The following is a 20,692-nucleotide window of genomic DNA, read 5'->3' on the forward strand; positions in this document are numbered from 1 at the left end:
CCCTTTAGTTCTGAATACATTTTACCACATGATGAGTTTTTGAGAACTCAAAAGCAAGCACACTATTCATGGCCTTCAGTTAGGTGGATAATAATACTGTCCTAAAGTGGTAATTATTTTAATAACTAATATTTTTGATCTCTTGAGGATCTCAAAATCTAGGAAAATTCATATGGTTTTTTTTTTTTAGTAGGACAATCCAGCATTTAATAGCTATCCTTGGAAACAGATTCAGTTTCCTGTAAAGCTGTTGTAATGAGTGAATTACATGCTCTCCATAGTTGGTCTAAATTAATACCTCGCTATGGCATTCTGGAACAGTGGAATCAAAGTCTTAATTAAAGTCTATTATAATATCCCACAATCCTATCCCTAAAGGCTCTTTTCTCAAAACTGCTACAGAATATTGAAAATTAAGACAGCCATGTTTGTACTAATCTTAAATAGTAAGAATCTACTTTTCTCGCTTAGAAGTGAGCTAAAGTAATAAGTTGCCATTGGCTCTGCGCTGAAAGGAAGCATCTTACTGGTTCACTTTGCTGATAGGCTAGGAAAGAAGTGACTTTACAATTATGAGCCGTGGTGGGGCAGTGGCTAGAATAGGTAGAATGCAATATTGCAGGCTAATTCTGCTCACTGCCAGCAGTTTGATCTGACTGGCTCGAGGTTGATTCAGCCTTCCATCCTTCTGAGGTCGACAAAATGAGAACCCAGATTGTTGGGGGCAATATGCTGATTCTATAAACCACTTAGAGAGGGCTGTAAAGCACTATGAAGCAGTATGTAAGTCTAAATGCTATTGCTAATTAAAATATTGCTGACGTAGTGGAAAATACAACTCACTAGTGATACAATACTAGCAAAGCCTAACGGGATAGCAACACAGGTGCAAGTATGAAGTTATAATGGGGTGTGCTGTTAAGGATAAAAAGATGCTTCTTTAGCAGAAAAGATAGAGGAGGTGGGAATAGCAGAAGCAAGGCTGGGGCAGCAGCATGGGCAAAATGGGAAGGCAAGTTGCAATTAGCATCATCATTAGGATAGCAGATATAGTGCTAATATATAGGTAGCCCGACTGCTTCCCCAAAATTAAAGAGCCTGGGAGAATTCATAGGCTAATGGTCTCACAATTGATCAAGATACCCCAGCACCCTCTAAGGAATCAGAACTAATATAAATTAACATCTAAACATCCCAGCACAACAACTTTAAAAGTGCACCAAAGTTCTGAAAGATGACTCAGGAATGCATCATCCACTTTGAGAGAAAAAAGAATTTGCCAAAGTAATCAAAATAATCTCTAGTTCACATTCAGACATGAAGTCATTATTTTAATTAATTATTTTTTAAAATGAAAAAAAAAAAAAAGCAGGCAAGATGTTTGGGAGGAAACCAAGCAAAGAATCTGGATGCACACTGGTATCACCAGGTGGCATGTTGAGAACCCAGTTTAATTTATTATAGGCTTTAGATATCTAAGGTGTACATACATATAGCTTTGTAAGTAATAGCAACCCTGAAACCAGGGATGGAAAGCTACTGGCTTAGTGTCAGCCTTGTCATCTAATTGTCCTGCACAACTAGCACAGAAATAAATCAAGTTTAAAAGGCCTGAATCACTCTGTCCTGCTATGATGAGAAGCTTGGTTCCTACGTTTCTTGGAGCTGTGGTGGCACAGTGGTAAGACTGCAGTATTGCAGGCTCTCATGCCGGGATTGCCGGGAGAAATATCAACAACCTAAGATATGCAGATGATACCACTCTAATGGCAGAAAATGAAGAGGAACTAAAGAGCCTCTTGATGCGGGTGAAGAAGGAGAGTGCAAAAGTTGGCTTGAAACTCAACATTAAGAAAACCAAAATCATGGCATCCGGCCCTCTCAATTCCTGGCAAATAGATGGGAAAGAAATGGAGGTAGTGACAGATTTTATTTTTCTGGGCTCAAAAATCACCTCAGATGGGGACTGCAGCCAAGAAATTAAAAGACGCTTGCTCCTGGGGAGGAAAGCTATGGCAAATCTAGACAGCATACTAAAAAGCAGAGACATCACCCTGCCACCAAAAGTGCGTATAGTCCAGGCCCTGGTTTTCCCAGTTGCAATGTATGGCTGTGAAAGTTGGACCATAAGAAAGGCTGAGCGCAAAAGAATTGAGGCCTTTGAACTATGGTGCTGGAGAAGACTCCTGCGAGTCCCCTGGACTGCAAGGCGTTCAAACCGGTCAATCCTAGAAGAGATCAACCCCGACTGCTCTTTAGAAGGCCAGATCCTGAAGTTGAAACTCAAGTACTTTGGCCACCTAATGAAAAGGAAGGATTCACTGGAGAAGAGCCTAATGTTGGGAAAGATTGAGGGCAATAGAAGAAGGGGACGACAGAGAATGAGATGGCTGGATGGAGTCACTGAAGCAGTAGGTGTGAATTTAAATGGACTCCAGAAGATGGTAGAGGACAGGAAGACCTGTAGAAACGTTGTCCATGGGGTCGCGATGGGTCCGACACGACTTCGCAGTTAACAACATTGCAGGCTCATTCAGTTCACAGCCAGGATTTCAATCCTGACTGGCTCAAGGTTGACTCAGCCTTCCATCCTTCCGAGGTGAATAAAATGAGGACCCAGATTGTTGGGAGAAAAATGCTGACTCTGTAAACCACTTAGACCAGTGGTTCTCAACCTTTTTAATGCTGCGACCCCCCAACCGGTCGTAAGTTGAGGACTACTCAACCGGTCATAAGTCGAGGACTACTCAACTGGTGCAGCACCGTTTGCAGAATGGGACTTTTGGCGGGCTCAGCAGGGCAGAGACAGCCTGGACAATTCCTATTGGCCTTTGAAAGCCAATAGAATTAGACTCTATTCAAGAGAGTCTATTCTATTGGCTTTCAAAAGCCAATAGAATAAATGGGAGTAGCACAGCTAAGGAAAAGGGGGAAAAAATGGCGGACTGCGTTGTTTGGCGACCCCCGTGAAATGGTCGTTCGACCCCAAATGGGGTCCCGACCCACAGGTTGAGAACCACTGACTTAGAGAGTGCTGGAAAGTATATAAGCATAAGGTATATAAGTCTAAGTGCTACTGCTATTGCTATACTCAATGCACAAGAATATTCGTAAAAAGGGCGTGTGGAGAGGTGTCCAGAATAAAGGTTAAAAGCTGAATTAGTTGCAGGAGAAAGGATAGAATAATATATTCCTTCTCTGGCATTTATGGTTTTTCAGGATAGCTGGCCTGATGGAAAAAAAAACAACAACAACCCTCCATTAAGTCAGGACAACAATCAAGCTGAAGATTTGTATCCTGAGAAATCAAATTCAAATTCACACAGGATTAATGTTGATTCCTTAGGATGGGCACTAAACAAAAAAAAAATGCAATATTCACATGGCTCTGTGAATATTGCATTCTCTCATCAGAATGTTGTGGTAACTTTCTCTTGCAAAAGAAACTCATTACTTTTAAGTAGGCAGCACTGAATATATTTTTGTCAGTTCAAATACACACATAGCTTCAATTTATTCTATTCAATATTATAGATAATTAGTTACTTACCAAGCCCCAGAAGATCAACAGTTGATTCTGATACTTTCTTAGGACTTGTTTTAAGATCAAGTTGCTGGTCTTCTTTCTTCTGAGGCTTTGTTAAAAATGAATAGAGATTGTGACAACACATATACCACATGCGAAACATCAAAAACAAGAGCCCCCCATATAGTCTTACTTTAAATTGGAAAGATTATTATTGTGTGTACTAGAACACAAACAACAGGCAAATTGGCCCAAAAAATGACAGAATTCATTTCCTACTGGCCAGAGACATTCATATACGTTACTTAAACAACCTTCACAAGAACTCTTTCATTATTCTCTGCAAAAGGCCAATGGGGAGCTGAGACAGAAAGAATACTCGTTAATTTATTCATTCATTCTTATCGTCTGGTCTGTTTCAGTCACAAACAACTGTAAGCAAATTTCAAAACAGGGAAAAAAGATTATAATAACACATTATAACATAATATAAAAGAAGCAATAATACCATCTTATCAAGAAATATCATTCTCAAAAAAAGCCAATCACCTACTGCAAAGTGGTAATACACCATTCTATCAGACCCTGAGGGCTTTCTAAAACAGTAATCTCTTGGCAACTTCTGCAAATCTCAACAAGGTGGTAATCTGATCATTAGGGGGAAGCAACAATTTGATTACCCAATGCCAACTAAAGAGTTGTGGCAATCTGAAATGTCCTTTGGAACAAAGACTGTTAGATTATTTCTCATTTGCTTTGCTATAACACGACACCAATATTACTTGCATATAATAATCTACTAAGATATAGCTTTCTGAATGTCAAATAATGGCAGGAAAGATTAACTGATTATGTGCCATCATCTCGCATCAACTCTTAGTGACCATGTAGATGGATGTCCAGGCTGATTTGGCCCCAATCTGATCCTTCAGCTCTTCCAATGCTGTACCCATCATCACTGACCTCCCCTTCTTCTCTTTCTTTCCATCTTTATAGCATTATAGATTTCTCAAGAGAATTGGGTCTTTGTGTAATGTGTCTAAAATATAATAATACGAACCTGGGTCTTTGTGCCTTGAGTGCAACTCTGAGTGTATTTGTTCTATGATCCTTTTGTTTACTTAGCTGTCCAATATTCTTCTCCAACACTAAAGTTCAAAAGTTTTAACTCTTTACATCCTGTTTCTTTAAATTCCATCTTAGTTTCCATAAAGTGTCAGTGGGGAAACTATTGCTTGATCTGGTAGATGAAGACCTCTGAATGTCTTTTCCAAGGCCTTCATTGCTAGCCTACTAAGTGCTACACCACAGAATAATTCTGGATTTTTCCTCTGTTGTTCATAATCATAAAAGGCAGAAGCTATCTACCACATACATACATACATACATACATACATACATACATACATACATACATACATCTCTCTCATTATCTATCTATCTATCTATCTATCTATCTATCTATCTATCTATCTATCTATCTATCTATCTATCTATCTATCTATCTAGTATAGTCACCCTTCTCACAGCTATTCTATGGTTGTTTGCTGCACTGTTGTCATAGTTTGCTCTTCTTTATGTTTTTGTTCATTGTGCTCCTTGACTTTCATTTGTAGAGTTTATCAATTATATCCATTTTTACCTATCAGAGTAGTGTTATCAGCATAGTGCAAATTCTTGATATTTCTTCCTTGGTTTTTAAACACATGCTCATCTACTTCCAATCAGGCTTACTCACATATGGTCAGCATACAGGTTGACTATGATTAAAATCCCCACTCAGTTAAGCCATTCAAATTACTAACTATTCCCAATAAATAAGTTGCAGTTGCTGCAAAGATTAAAAGAAAACTTGGAACATAAGCCAAATACATATTTTAGCCTGGATCAAATCTTTGTGGAATGTTTCCAAACAGTAACAAGTTTTTTAGTATGCATCCTCAGGAACCATTCGAAATTTGTTCCCTAGAAATGTAAAGAAACATTAACTACTAGCTTTCACACAGAATTTATTTTACTATTTGACTATTTATGCAACTTCTAGTACAAACATTCGTGGGTACCTTATTAACTTAGATCTGTATTCTGTTCTCTTTCCTCTATCACCAAAGAATCAAAACCAGCTTTATATGTGAACTTTCCAGCCACGTAATGTTACTTATTCAGTTTCTATAGTTGCCCAACTCAAGCAATTGACTATGAGTGGCTACAGAAAAATGAATGAATGAATATTAGTAGAATTGTAGAGCAAGTAATAAGTGCACTTACATATATGATTCCTCTAGGAATCTTTGTTATGTAAATGTATTAATGCTGTCTCTACTCATACAGGGGTCTGATCCTTGACAAATAAAAGGGAAGAGACTGGGCAATAGTTGTCTATATCTCTGGATCCAGGAAGATCTCTTAAGGAAGATATGATCAAACACCTTAAGGCCATTGGTATTCACACAATGAGGTATTCACAATCTCCTGGACCCAGGAAACTACTGCTCCTCCCCAAGTGCTCAAAGAAGTCAGCTGTGGGAAGTATAATTAGGAATATCCTTGCCAGCATCCTAGCTGCCTCCCCAGAGATAACAGGCCAAAATGAAACCCAGATTATCTGGCCAGCTGATACCCAATCATCACACAAAACCTTACCCAAGTGGAGTCTTAATGAGGGTGAATATGAGAGATTGTATCAGTAATATATCAAACTGGTCAAAGCAGCAAGGTCATTAATCAAAAGGGAGTTGGCTGCCCGACAGAGTGCTGCCAGATGACCACTTGTTGCTGTAATGAGAGGAAAATTAAGAATGCTATACCCTTATTGCCATAAAGCAGGTCTAACATTTAGTAACACCCCCCCCCCAGTCAAATTCAGTTACACAATAGTTGTTCATCATCTATGCTCTTGCATTGCTTTAGCTATTCCATCTCCCAGAAGTCCTTGGAAAATCCAGGGATCAACCGCTCGGTGGATATTTCATCGAAGACCAAGTCACCACCTCTTATTAGTCACAGACTAGGTCTTTGCTTCCTAATTTGTCAGGGAAATCTTAAAAGTGCTGCTGGAAATCAGACAGTTTCATCTGGTATCTGGGCAGACCATTAAAATAGATCTGACCCTGCAGAAGAAAAGGATGTCAGTCAATCATACCTGGACCAGGAATTGATTTGACTAAATGGACAAGGATCATTTCAAGTGCCATTATTGCTACCACCTCTGTTTTTTCTTTCCTAGAAATGTTAAAACTTTTCAGCTCTAACTTAATCAAATTTATGGGGTTCAGAAAATTCAGAAATTACATATCCTTCTCGAACAAAGGTTTTTCTATGTGGAAATCAGTGCATATCCTATGGATCCTGATGTTCTTAAATATATAAAAATAATCTTGCAGTAACAATCCTTGTATAATATTCTAAATAGTTTAACATGTAAGCAGAAATTATATAGATGTAATTTCTGGAGTTCAGTAGGACAGATGTTTCATTCAAATTAATAACCATTTTATTAACAGAAACTCTTAACAGTATAGATTTTTGGAATTAACAGCTATTCAATATAAACAAAATACTGTGCAATATCTTAGTTGTGCCAGTTTTGCCATTTGATTTAGTTGAGCAGTTCAAATGTTTTAAAATGTATTAAAATACAAATAGCTAATTCTTTTTACTTGAAATTCTCTACCAATAACTATGAAAACCTTACCAAACGACAGGATCGCAAATACTTACTGCTTACAGAGACATGTTTGAATAATTCCTATTCTACAAATTCCATAGCTGTTCCAAACCACTTTAAAGGATGGATAGTCACTTCCAAAAGCATATTTGCAAAATCAAATATTCATTTCTAATTCGATATAATAAACCACACTGTTTTGACTAACAGCCAAATGGGCTAAATTGCTCAGGGTATTTCAGTTCTTATAGTTTTATACTTTTGTCCCCTTCCATTAAACTCTAATCTTAACACCTCATGCAGAAATGAAAGAAGCAGATAATACCTGAATATGACTTACAACTCTAGGAAAAAGATTTCATTTAAGACAATGGAGAAATAAGGATAAGCAAGATGTCAACGCTGCTAACATCGGATGTTCTTGCTTTGACATCGGATGAAAATGTAGGCATTTTCTCTAGGCTTTTAGGATTAGTTGGTGCTGGGAGGGGGGATTGCAATGAGAGTTCAGTTAGTCATAATAATAATAACTCTGCCATGGGAATCCAAGGACAAAATGGGTTGGGAGCTGAAGCTAATTGGGGAATGTGATTTATGCCTGTTTGTTGGGGGTGAGAAATGTATTTTGTTACTTTGTATCCAGGAGAGGGGAATTTAGTTTTCGGGTTCAACTATGTAGTGCCAATACTTTGTTTCCCGAATAAAAGATTCTTTAAGGATAATAATGCCTCCAAGTTCTTTTGAAGGGTTTCATCTGTCAGAACCATGACACAATATTTCAGACTGAACATTTTCTACAAGGATCATAAGCAATTCTTTGGTATGCTGCAACATAAGATATACCAGTAATAAGAGATATTATTATCCACATACTGTACGAATGTGGAGTTTAAATTTATTAGCATACAATTCTTCCTGATTAAAGAACTGAACATTACATCAACAGAATTTAATGCAAATGGATTTTTCACATATGGGTTTTAAAATAGCAAGACATAGAAAAACACTTTTTAAAACCAGTATTTGCAGAAGCAGAATGTGGCCAAATGTCATGCTCTTCTACTAAGGCATAATCCGAGATCATTTTCAAAGCACGAGTCAGCTCTTCTCGGCTTAGCATTTCCTTTTACTACAGGAGATATTTAAAGCTGCTTATAATGTGTTCGTTGATCCAAGACTGCATTGCATAGTGAAAATATAAAATATACACTGCATTATAAATGTAAACAGACTCTACAGACAATACTCAGTTTGCATCAAATGATCTGCCTGGAAACCTCTCTATAGGTTTTCAATCACAAAAGGAAACAAGAATTTAATTCCACAGTGCTTTTGAAGTTGAATCAAGTAAGCCTTCCAATGCTCAGTGGAACAGCGTAACAAAAGAGCACTTAATGCTACTGCATGTTATTCAGCAGAGACAGCCAATGAATAATTAAGCCAGGCAAAAAGCATGTCCTGGACTCTTAAAATTGCCACTTTTCAAAATTACAAGCAAAATAATAAACAGGGAGCAGCAAACACAGCAGCTGGCTTCACTAAATGTGTTCTTAATACCAGCTGAATTGAAACAATAATAATCAGAGTTGTGATTTCCAACTAACATAATTATCAGGCATAGCAATATGAAAGAGGTGAACATCAGGAGATGTATGCTATTTGTACCAAGCACAAGCAAAAGACCCAGAGTATCAATAATAATGTCTGTAGCTTATTTTATTGTTAATACTTTTTATTTACTTGTTCTTTCTAAACCAGGCATGTCAAACTCACGACGTCACGTGATGTTGCGCGACATATCAGAGCTTTTTCGCCATTGCCAGCAATGGGGTGGGCACGGCTCCAGTATGATGAAACCGGCCCTTGGACCGGCAGTTTGACACCCCTGTTCTAAACTAATGATTCATAGTGTCAGTAAGGCTGGGCTATACTGAGCATAACACAGAAGTGCAGTCACTGAAATATAGACAACCACCCACCATGTGTTCAACCAGCAGATAAAATAAACATTGTTTTGGTTAAAAAAAAAAAAATCAGGAACAAAGCACCAGCCAGGAATGACAGACTTGATTATTTAAAGAATATTATTGTAAGGGAAAAGGTAAGTATTTCTTGGTCTATGTTATGGAGCAATCAAAGGATCACAAACAGAAAAAGAAGGACACATATCATTTTTCCTTGTGAATCTGAAGCACTGAAGAGAAGTCAGGTTCTATTCATGTTATAAACAGATGCAGAGGAAATGATGTATCCCAGGAAAGTTAAATCTCTTCTCAGTTCACATTCAAATTGAGATGAACCAGCATAATTCTGATGTAACAGAAGTAATTTGGGTAGAAGCAACCAGCAACTAATGATCAATATACTGGCTGATTGCTAACCCAATAAAGAATAAGCTATAATTATCATCACTTATGATGAACCCCTTTAGAGCTGGACTAGAGGGAAATACTGATGTCATAGGATTTGCCCATTTTTATTAACAAAAGTACAAGTCATACAAAATAAAATAATTTTCATCCCTTTACCCCTTCTCTATGCCCTTGTCCAATGTCAAAAGTATTTTTTTAAAAAATGGCAACAGTGACAGTACAGCTCATAAAACAAATTTAGACCTCTCAAGATTGATGTTACTCAAGCCAAGATCCCTCTTATTAAAAAAAAAAAAACACAATTACTCCTTTCCAGATAAACTATCAGCTATTATTAGTACAGAAAGAAAATTGCAAGAAGACACCTAACACCCTAAAATAATGAAAAAGTTATTATTTTCTTTGTGAATTCATTTTTTAGAGGAACCATCACAAACTTTTTATACTGTTAACCTTTCCAGCCACAATATCCATGCAATTCATGCTATTAGAAAAAAAACACAGTCTCCCTCCAGCTAATCTCAATTCCTCATGACTATATATACACGTCCATATCATTTGCTTCAATTTTCCAATTTTTTCCCCTACTTTCCAATGTAGTTTATAGCCCAGGCATTTCCTGGAAGTTTCTTGTACAGATATTAAGATAATTCATACTTTAAAGCACAATTGTACAAAATATTCAGATTTAATGCTTCTGAAACTAGTTAAGTCAAGTGATCTTAACTAAAACTATGAAAAGTGATTTTAGCCAAAAGGCCAAGACTTGTAATGGTCAAAGAATTAAATAAAAAAATGCAATGAATTTACAGCACTATGTACTATTAATTATGAATAATGGTATAATCTTAAAACATACAAATAAACCAATCTTACTTTTTCAATTCCTAAGTTTTTCAAAGTTTTTTCTGGTTCTTTGTCCCTTTTTTTCTCTTCTTTCTTCTTTTCTTTTTCCTTCTGTGGAAAAATGTTCCGTTAAACATTATTATATTGTATATAATAAATCTTTAAAATGTCAGTTATATTAACTTCTAAAAGTTAATTTAAATGTCTATTTCAGAAAGACATTTATTTCTATCAGAACTGCAATCTTCATATATTACCGGTATGTATATATGGGTCTTTACAGTGCTTTTTCTGTTAAAAAAAAAAAAGGTGTGGGAACTTACACATGTCATACAACCCGCCTTGCCTACCCTACAAAGTTCCATCCAAAAAAGGTACCAAAATTCCGTTCTGGGCGTTCTATGACAAAAAAAGCCCTGGGTCTGTATATGTACTATATATGTATACAATATCTTAAGAGTTATATTACAAGGCTGACCTGACCATATACTACATCTGCAAGCACTTCAAATATCTAGTATATTAAGCATACTCCCCTTAATATGCAGCAGAAAGAGTAGAAAATTGAATACGTATGTCTCTTCCCTATTTTCCATTGGCTTTCTCCATAGTCTGCTATTGGTTTTGTGGGGTTTTGAGACTTATAGATCATTTTATTCTGAGATGTTTGGCTAATAGGAAATTGATAGCATGGTTTAATAGTTTATTTAGCTAAAAACTGTCAGGGATGGTATGGGAATTACTGTTCAGTCCTGATGTCATTGTGCCACTAGATTTCTAAAAGGTTGTATATTGCATTTTTACATCTTCTATATAAGATATCATCAGAAAAACACTTGGAGCACTGAGATTAGGTTTCATGATAATGCTGATAATACATACTACCTGTGATTTGGTGATTGGGATACATGTCATAGAGATTATTGTAACATGTTCTATACAGGATGTCACTTTAAAGAGCTCAAAAATGTCATTCACATACTTACCTGATATGTACTTAGGATTCCCATATCACTGATTTTGAACTAACTGTCCTGGCTTCCAATTTGTTTCCAACACAATTGATAATGTTAATATTGATCAATAAAGACTTCTATATCAATGAACACATAATTCTGACTTTCGGCATTGCAAAGCTTCCTCTTTCTTTAGGAGTAAGCTTAGAACAGTGGTGGCGAATCTATGGCACAGGTACCAGAGGCGGCACTCAGAGCCCTCTCTGTGGGCATGCGCACTGTCGCCCCAGTGCTAGGCCTTCAGCTGGGTTTTATAAAACCTTTTGGCTTTAGGCCTCCGCCGCCATGTGCAAAAAAAAAAAAAAGGTTCAATCAATCAGTCAATTTCAAATTCTCACAGGAAAGAAAAGATCTTGCAAAGTTGTAATTGATTGATTGAACTTTTTAGTCCCACCCAGTCTGTCATTACCACTGCAGCCATGCCCACCCAATGGGCCACACCCACCCGGCACCCAACGATGCATAAGTGGGGTTTGGGTTGCATTTTGGGCACTCAGTCTCTAAAAGGTTCGCCATCACTGGTTTAGAATCTACATTTTCATCAGAGATTCGGGTATGTCTCATAATTTAAAAAGGACAGGTTGGATAGTATATAAAACAGAACCCTTTTTGTGGCACCTCGCCAATTCTAGCTATTTTAATAGTAACTATCCTGTTATAAAGATGTTTTTATTTTTGCTCTTATTTTACTATACTATTATTTTATTGGTTGCATTTTTTAAAATTGCACATTGCGTTGAATGTCTTAAAAACCATAAGTATGATTCAGAAAATGACTATATAATAATACATTGGAATCTGATGTGGTTAATCTGACAAGGGATTAGTCTTCAATCATTTTGATTGTTTCTGTAGATTCCCCCCCCCCCAGCCTTAAAGGAGTGAGTGGCCTGCAAATACTATAAACAAACAAACAAGCAAATAACTAAAAGCCTACAATTCCAATTCAAACTCTATATGCAAACCCCAGTGGACGTAATTTAAACCACATTCAAGACTAACAAAGCAATAAAGAGGTAGTCCAAGATACTGCGGCCGGCTCTCATTTTGGAAAGCATATGGAATTGACATTTTTATTATGTGGATATTTATACAAAGACAGCCTAGAAATCCCAAATCAAATCACTTGGAAATAAGTGTTACTGAAATGAAAGGATCTTATTTCAAAGAAAACATATTCAGGATGGAGGATTACTAAATGTGTACACAGACAACTGAAAATGAGGAATGCATTCTATTAATTAATAATTCATTTTCAAAATTATGCCAATAACTTGGCAATTCTGCTTGGAATCCATTATCTTCATAACAATAATTATTTTGAGGAAATCTAAGGAACAATTTACCATATATGCCGGTGTATTAGGCGACCCGGCGTATAAGACGACTCGGGGCCGCATATAAGACGACCCCCGTCTTTGGCGCCGATTTCAGCGCTCGCGGAAGTCGTCTTATACGCCGGCATTTACGGTAAGTTGCAAATCTAGGTGTCAACGCTGTAACATTAGATGTTTCTGCTCTGACAACTGATGGAAATTGCAGCCATTTTTACTTTGCTTTTAACATGCTTTTTCTTCTGTTTAGAAATTAGGTGTTGAAGAGTGGATGGGGTGAATGCTTGAGCTCAGCTAGCTATAATAACAATGCAGCTCCATGGGAACTCAAGGACATAAACAGGCTGGCTGAGGAGCTGGGGAGAGAACCCGAGCTCCTGGCTAATTGGAGAATGTGATTTATGACTGCTTTGTGGGAGTGGGACTTGCAATTTGTTACTTTGTATCTGGAGGAAGGGAATCTAGTTTTGGGTTCAACCATGTAGTGCCGATACTTCGTCTCCTGAATAAAATGTTCTCTAGGAGGAATTCTTGCCTTGAAGTTCTTTAATGGGTTTCATCTATCGGAACCATGACACTAGGACAGACTTGTATGCTATTACGAAATAGTTCAAGCTGATCTGTTAAAAATCCAAGTAGAAATTCTTTTTGGATGGATTTACAACATAACATTTACGGTTTGGCTTAAAATACTTTTAGTCCTACCTAAGACAAATTACAAATATATATCAGAAATATATCAGAAAATAATTCCATATTAGCTGAATTTGCATTATGCTAAGCCATGCATCATAGAAACCACAATGAACAACTACAGCTGAATTCACACATAGTAAGCCACAAACAAATGTATTAGCATGTACTATAGCCATTCAGAACAAAAGTAGAGCACATCTGCACCAAACAAAACATAAACACCAAGAAGAGGGAATACCTCCATTTTGCTTTGCTCAGAGGCAGCTTGCAGAGAAGGAGAAGATGTTTGAGGTTGAGCAGCATCAGAGGAAGACATCTGTACAAAGCAGATGAAAGATGAAAAAAGACAATATGACAGGCAACAGTAAAGCCACCAGCATATTTTATTGCTTTCAATTTTTGAGAAGAGAAGAGAAGAGAAGAGAAGAGAAGAGAAGAGAAGAGAAGAGAAGAGAAGAGAAGAGAGACTAAGTTTAGGCTAATTTTGCTATTGAAAATATTTTTTAAAATTCTGTTTCAAACAAGATAAATGAGTGTCAATCACTTCCTCAGTTCAACATAGTATTAACTGGAGGTACAGAACTTAATTATTACATAGAATGCTACACAGAGTCAACTGCCCTTTCAAAATTTACTAAAGACATTTTTAAAAGTTAAAATCCGATCAGGGTATAGTAAATGCTCAATGGACGAATCTGCTAGAATATAAAGTAAGAAATGAAACCTGATAAGATCACATCACTAACAGAAGAGAAAATAATTAAGCCTCTCATCCCATTGTTCAGTTTTATCCAGCATGACTCATGAATTATTAATGTCCTGAACTAAAAAAAAGGATACTATCCTACAGGAGTAGCGAAACAAGCAAAGGAATCTTTGTTTTTGCTCATTCCAACGGATTTATTTTATGAAGGAAAAATAATAATAATGCTAAACAAAATATATAACTACCAAATAAAGCCTTTTCTTTTGAAAGCAATGACAATAGGAAACATTGTTTAAGATTTACTCTAAAGCAGGCTTACTCAATATGAGTACTGATACCGTGAATATCAGCTCACAGGATTATTCAGTCAACATACTTATTGCTGAAAATGTTTAAAGTTGATATAGTCAGTCCTCAACTTATGATCGCACTTGTGACCAGAACTTCCACTGCTAAGTGATGCAGTTGTTAAATGAACTGCACCTGATGTTAAAAGCTTTATTTGCTATGATCATTAAGCAAATCACACATTCATTAAGTGAACCAGGTTTCCCCCACTGATGTTGCTTGCCAGAAGCAATGGCAATCAGGTGATCAAGAGGACATTGTGACAGTCTAAGTGCAAAGACTAATCACTTTTTTCAGTGTCACTGTAACTTCCAAATGATCATTAAATAAATGGTCGTAAGTCAAGGACTACCTGTCATTGAATTCCAGTTAGTTTGAGGAAGACTGCTTTAGGTATGCTTCTCAATTTATTCTTCCCATATGGCTCACAGAAAGGCCAGACCTAACTTTTTTCCTCCCTTCTAGCGTCACTGGTTACCCTATACCAGAGATAAACAATACAACCGTGTAGACATCAGTATGCATGCAGACAGTTCTAATAATGCTGTCTCATAGGGAATCTGCCTCAATTTATCTTCTTAAAAGAGTCCATTTAATTAATAAACGCCAGATAAGTGTACAATAAAGCAAAGACATCAGCATCATATTTATCTAGAATAATACTGTTGGAGTTTGTGCAGAGCTCAGAGGAATTTTTTTAAAAAATAAACAAGTAAATACTGCAGACCAGCACTTTTATGTGGAAGTGAGACTCCTTGCTTAGGAAAAACAGAAAATGAAAGCATCTGAGGTGAAAGAAGTGGAAGTAGGCAAACAAGGACCGCTATCATTTACTTTCTGATAAATTGAGGGTCTTGTGATCAATCTTACTCACTGTGATAAGGAGTTTATAAGGAGAGAAGTTTTCCTGCTTCCGTGATGAGACCATTTTACAGCATGGGTGTCAAACTTGATGGCATCACATTACGTATTGTGACATATTGCAGAGCCGGGGTGGGCATGGCCTGTGTGTGACACATCCGGCCAGGCCGCCAGTTTGACACCCCTGAACTACAGTGTGCTCTTTGAATTACAAAAGCCTCAAAGATTTCCTGAAACTGTTCTACTGCAGCTTATGTCCTTTGACTACACACTATTTTTTAATAAAGGCAAGTGGCCAGTCCTGCAAGGAAAATCCAATGTATACAACTCTTTCTGAGTAGAAAAATACCAAGGAACTATAACCCAGAGAATTAGGTATTGAGTTCCCATCTCAAACGCAAGCTGCAAACAGGTAGTCCTCAACTTACAACCATTTTGTTTAGTGGCCATTCAAAATTATAATGGCACTGAAAAAAGTGATTTATGACCGTTTTTCACACCTACGACCAGTGCAGCATCCTCGTGATCACTCGATCAAAATTTGGATGGTTGGCGACTAGCATGTATTTATGACATTTGCAGTGTCCTGGGGTCATGTGATCACCTTTTGAGACAATGAGGAGCCAGGTCCACTTAACAACCATGTAACTAACTTCACAACTGCAGTGATTCACTTAACAACTGTGAAAAGAAAGATTGTAAATCAGGGCAAAACTCACTTAACTACCTTGCTTAGCAACAGAAATTTTGGGGTCAATTGTGATCATAAGTTGAGGACAACCTGTAATCAGCTTATAACTAGCAACATCAGGAGATATCAACTTCAACTGTGTGTTTGGTTAGTTAATAAGAGACAAAATTAGAAGCTAGACAAACATTTATTCTGATCTGAAGCAATTCTTGTTAAAGCCAATTATTTTACTTCCTCAAGTTCTTTCAGTAGCAATGGGTGTGGCAAACTTTCACTTCATATTTCACTTCAGTCACACAATTTTGACAAGTTGCTTGTAACTAATTTCCTACTGATTTTTTCTGATAAATTACCCTATTTCCACTATGAATTAATTGAAATATTCTTTTTATTTTGCATTAACAACAGCACATCTATCCTGTCCTTCTTCTGCATTGTGTTTCCATACCCTGTTCCAGATTTTTCCACTCTTCTTACCGCCTTTAAACTAATTTAAGTACCTAATGTATTTTCCTTAGAGATTAAGATTAGAGTTAGATCCTATTTCAGATTCTATAAACTGTCTAACAAAAGTAAAGTATTCAGAAACAGTTCATGTTTCACAATATACAATCCTGTATATTTAGAGGTGAAATTCTCACTGAATTAAGACCTCAAATATCCATCAAGATATTTAATTATCTATACAAGTAAAACCAATTATACAATTATAGCAATGGAGATAAGTGTCACTAAAATCTATTTCTATTATCTTGGATGTATGTAATACTATTTATAGTATTATTATTAATAATAATAATAACAACATTGATTATATTAATAATATATTTCATACCTCTTGGATATATGTAATACTATTTATAGAATTAACATTCATAATATTTATATTAATTATATAATTATGTTTTCTTGTGCACATATTACTTCAGAGTAGTTCAAAGAATAGTAATTTATATTTACTTACACTGGTGACATGGATGGCATTTTTGTCATAGTATTTTTTCTTCTCATATTTATCCCTGATAAAAAACTCCACAGCTCTGAATAAGTTAGTTTAAGGAAAAGACAAAATAAGAAAACCAAAAAAAAGATGCATGCATATACGCACGCACAGACATACACATAAGCTATCATACAACAGAAGTTTTCAGTGCAGAAAGTGTAATTTTATAATAATTCTAAAGCCAGAACTGAACTGCTTCAAATTTAGGATGCCTGTTCAATTTTCACTAGTATACTAGAATGTTCTTTCTCATATTTGATTTTTTATAACCTTAGTATAATCATTTTGATACATGACAAATACATCCTATTTTCTCCAATTTTTCTATTCAGACTGAATTTTAAAAATGGGGGTTCAATTTTTTTTACTAATATAGCCTCACTTGCACCATATGCTTTACAAAGCTAGTATTTTATCACTTCCCATCAAGGCGCTAGAATAAATTAAACTTATCATTCCAAGCATATTCACTAACAGAAATTAGAATTTATGATGGATCTATAGCTTTATTTAGATTTCTTACTGATTGGATGCGCTCTTGCTCAACTAGTTTGGAAAACTGGAAGCATGGGGGTCAAAGCTGGAATACTGGTGATGAGAAGGATTGTTCTACAAGATAAGACAATTTTAGTTTGAGTTCAATCAATTTCCTCAATATAATTTTTTTTGCATAGGGAGATTTAAGTTTCCAAACATTCCACTTTCAAAAATCCACCACCATGGTAAGTTCTAATGCGCTATTAATATGCTAACTTTGGCTCTTAGGCTTAAATATGCCAGATGTATCACAGACATCTTTAGTAACTTCACATTTAAGCAATGGGACATTGCTTCCTTTCTTCCTGTATTCTTGAAGTAAATATTATCTTTATCAAACTAAAATGGAAATAGTGTTTTAAGTTTAAACAGCCTATTTTTTTTTTTAAAAAAGTACTTTTACACCTTTGAGAATCCTGACATTTATACTTGGCCATTGTGCAACATGCATGCATCCATTTTAACATCATCATCATATATAAGTACTCCAATGTCCCTCAAAAATGGAAATGCAAAAAAGGATACTGATCTGTTTGAGGTCTTCGAAAGTTCTCTGGTAAATTAGCTTCATAAAGTAATCTTGCCTTGGTATTTCCCATCTCCTGCATGCACTGAAAGCAATGACAAAAAAGTTCCATTTAGTTTAATGCACGTTAGGATAAACTTGCTACTATAGTAGTCATTTTACATAAGAGTCATTATTATGAGACAGAATAGGACATATTCATGAGCAAACATGTAAAAAAAAAATCTATAAAAGCCTAAGATGTATAGATGCCCAGGTTACTACTTTTGCAGCTAATGATCATTCCCGTAATCTGGTAACAGTTATTGGAACTTTTTAATAGTCTTCTTCAAAGATTATGATGAATGTAAGGCTCTTTGCAAGTCTGAGACATCCATGATAGACAGAGTAGCCTTTCATGCCAAACCATCAATATCCCCATGAGAGGCAATGTAGGCATAGAATTATGTACAGAATGAAATCATCTCTCTGTAGAGATAGAAATTTTTTTAAAACTGTGGGCACAGCTCCAGATATTGTAAATCATACTGGGAAAAGCAAGAGACTAAATTCATTATCCATAGCCTCTGATTAACTTTTGGAACTTCCAAGAAGCTGGGATGCCCAGGAGAATTGAAACGCAGAAGCAGATGCTTTAGGTAGCACTATTTCTGTAGAAATCGGTAACACATGTGGCAGGGAATTGCATACAGCTTAACGGCTTGTTTTTAAATTAAATTATTACTGTCCTATATTATTTGTTTGTACCAACTACTGAACTCTGTGCAATGTCAGTCTGTGTTCCTAACTAAGGCTGGGTAAGAATGAATAATTTAATATTATAATTTGAATCTCACTCTAATCTCTTTATAAGCCGCTTTTCTATACAGTAATTGTGTTGGCCATCTTGGGTCCACTTGGAGCACTGCATTTTTTATTTTATTTTTTTTGTAAATTTCTTTTCAGCAGCTGTTATCCTGTGATGGAAATGATTTTTGATAATTTACCTATTTTACCACTTGTATATGAATGTAAATTAAAAGATGTTCTTACATTTTATCCTTTTTTCTTTTTTAATAAAATTCAATTTTGTTTATCTCTTGTGAGATTAGTCTATTTCCAAAGAAGGGCAGAACCTTTTAGCAACACGGATCTATGCTATTTGAACTAAAAGACTAAACTGCTAAAATTATTTCAATTCTTATAGTTTGATTTTTTAATCCCCAGAAAGCAGATATGAGAGTGCTATATCACTCATATGCCAAGATTAGGAAGATGAAGTTTGTTCGGTATCCTGCTGCAAAAGAGATGCAACAACAGAAATTACCAAGGCGGTGTCCAAAGCAGGATCAGTATATAAAGACTCCAACCCTTCTTGGAGGCAAGGTCTGAGACCCCCAACATCTATATGTAGCCTCAGCCACCCACTATAGCAAAGAACAGGTAATCCCCGACTTATGATAATGGAGCCCCAAATTTCTGTTGTTAAGTGAGACATTTGTTAAGTGAGACATTTGTTTTATGACTTTTCTTGTCACAGTTGTGAAGTGAATTATTGCAGCTGATAAGTTAGTAACCGGGTTGTTAAGTGAATCTGGCTTCCCCATTGACTTTGTCAAAAGGTTGCAAAAGGTGATCACATGACCTTGGGATACAGCAATGGTCATAAGTATGAACCAGTTGCCAAGCATCTGAATTTTGATTATACGATCATGAGGATGCTACAAAGGTTGTAACTGTGAAAAATGGTCACAAGTCCATTTTCAGTGCCGTTGTAACTTTGAATGGTCACTAAATCAACTATTATGAGTCAAGGACTACATGGAGCAAAGTTTAATTCCTTCAGCAACAGAAACATTTAATGCTATAATATTATTTTTAAATCTATTTCAACAACACATCTGTATTCTTATTTCAGAATAGAATAGAATAGAATAGAATAGAATAGAATAGAATAGAATAGAATAGAATAGAATAAGAGAAGAGTTGGAAGGGACCCTGGAGATCTTCTAGTCCAGTGGTCCCCAACCCCTGGTCCGTGGACCAGTACTGGTCCGTGGCATCCTAGCAACCAGGCCGCACAAACAAGAAAAGCCCCATCCATGGGATGCCAGCAACAAAAAAAACCATGCCCCCTCCGGTCTGCGGAAAAAAACTCTCTCCACGGAACCGGTCCCTGGTGCCCAAAAGGTTGAGGACCTCTGTTCTAGTCCAACTCCCTGCTCAGGCAGGGAACCCTTTACCATTTCAGACAAATGGTTGTCCAATCTCTTCTTTAAAACTTCCAGTGTTGGAGCATTCACAACTTCTGGAGACAGGTTGTTCCACTGATTAATTGTCCTAACTGTCAGGAAGTTTCTTCTTAGTTCTAGGTTGCTTCTCTTCTTGATTAATTTCCACCCATTGCTTCTTATCCTACAATCAGCTGCTTTGGAGAATAAGTTGACTCCCTCTTCTTGGTGGCAGCCCCTCAAATATTGGAACACTGCTATCATGTCACCCCTAGTCCTTCTTTTCATTAAATACATACCCAATTCTAGCACCATTCTTTATATGTTTTAGCCTCCAGTCCCCTGATCATCTT

General features: G+C 36.4%; 1 protein-coding gene across 2 annotated transcripts in view; it reads right to left on the reverse strand.

Annotated features, from left to right (window-relative positions):
- SMAP1 (small ArfGAP 1) overlaps positions 1–20,692 on the reverse strand; it is a 61,180-nt gene that overhangs the window by 17,296 nt on the left and 23,192 nt on the right. Inside the window, exons 3-7 of one of the 2 annotated variants that reach the window (XM_039346708.1) lie at positions 18,129–18,214; positions 17,028–17,103; positions 13,696–13,773; positions 10,442–10,522; positions 3,551–3,635 (exon numbers count right to left, since the gene is read on the reverse strand). In XM_039346708.1, the coding sequence (XP_039202642.1) occupies positions 3,551–3,635; positions 10,442–10,522; positions 13,696–13,773; positions 17,028–17,103; positions 18,129–18,214 (406 nt within the window). The remainder of the gene's footprint in view (positions 1–3,550; positions 3,636–10,441; positions 10,523–13,695; positions 13,774–17,027; positions 17,104–18,128; positions 18,215–20,692) is intronic. The other variant, XM_039346709.1, reaches the window with a different exon arrangement.

The sequence above is a fragment of the Crotalus tigris genome, unplaced genomic scaffold (assembly GCF_016545835.1).
Source record: "Crotalus tigris isolate CLP2741 ecotype Arizona unplaced genomic scaffold, ASM1654583v1 scf7180000018016.4438896, whole genome shotgun sequence".
Taxonomy (NCBI): Eukaryota; Metazoa; Chordata; class Lepidosauria; order Squamata; family Viperidae; genus Crotalus; species Crotalus tigris.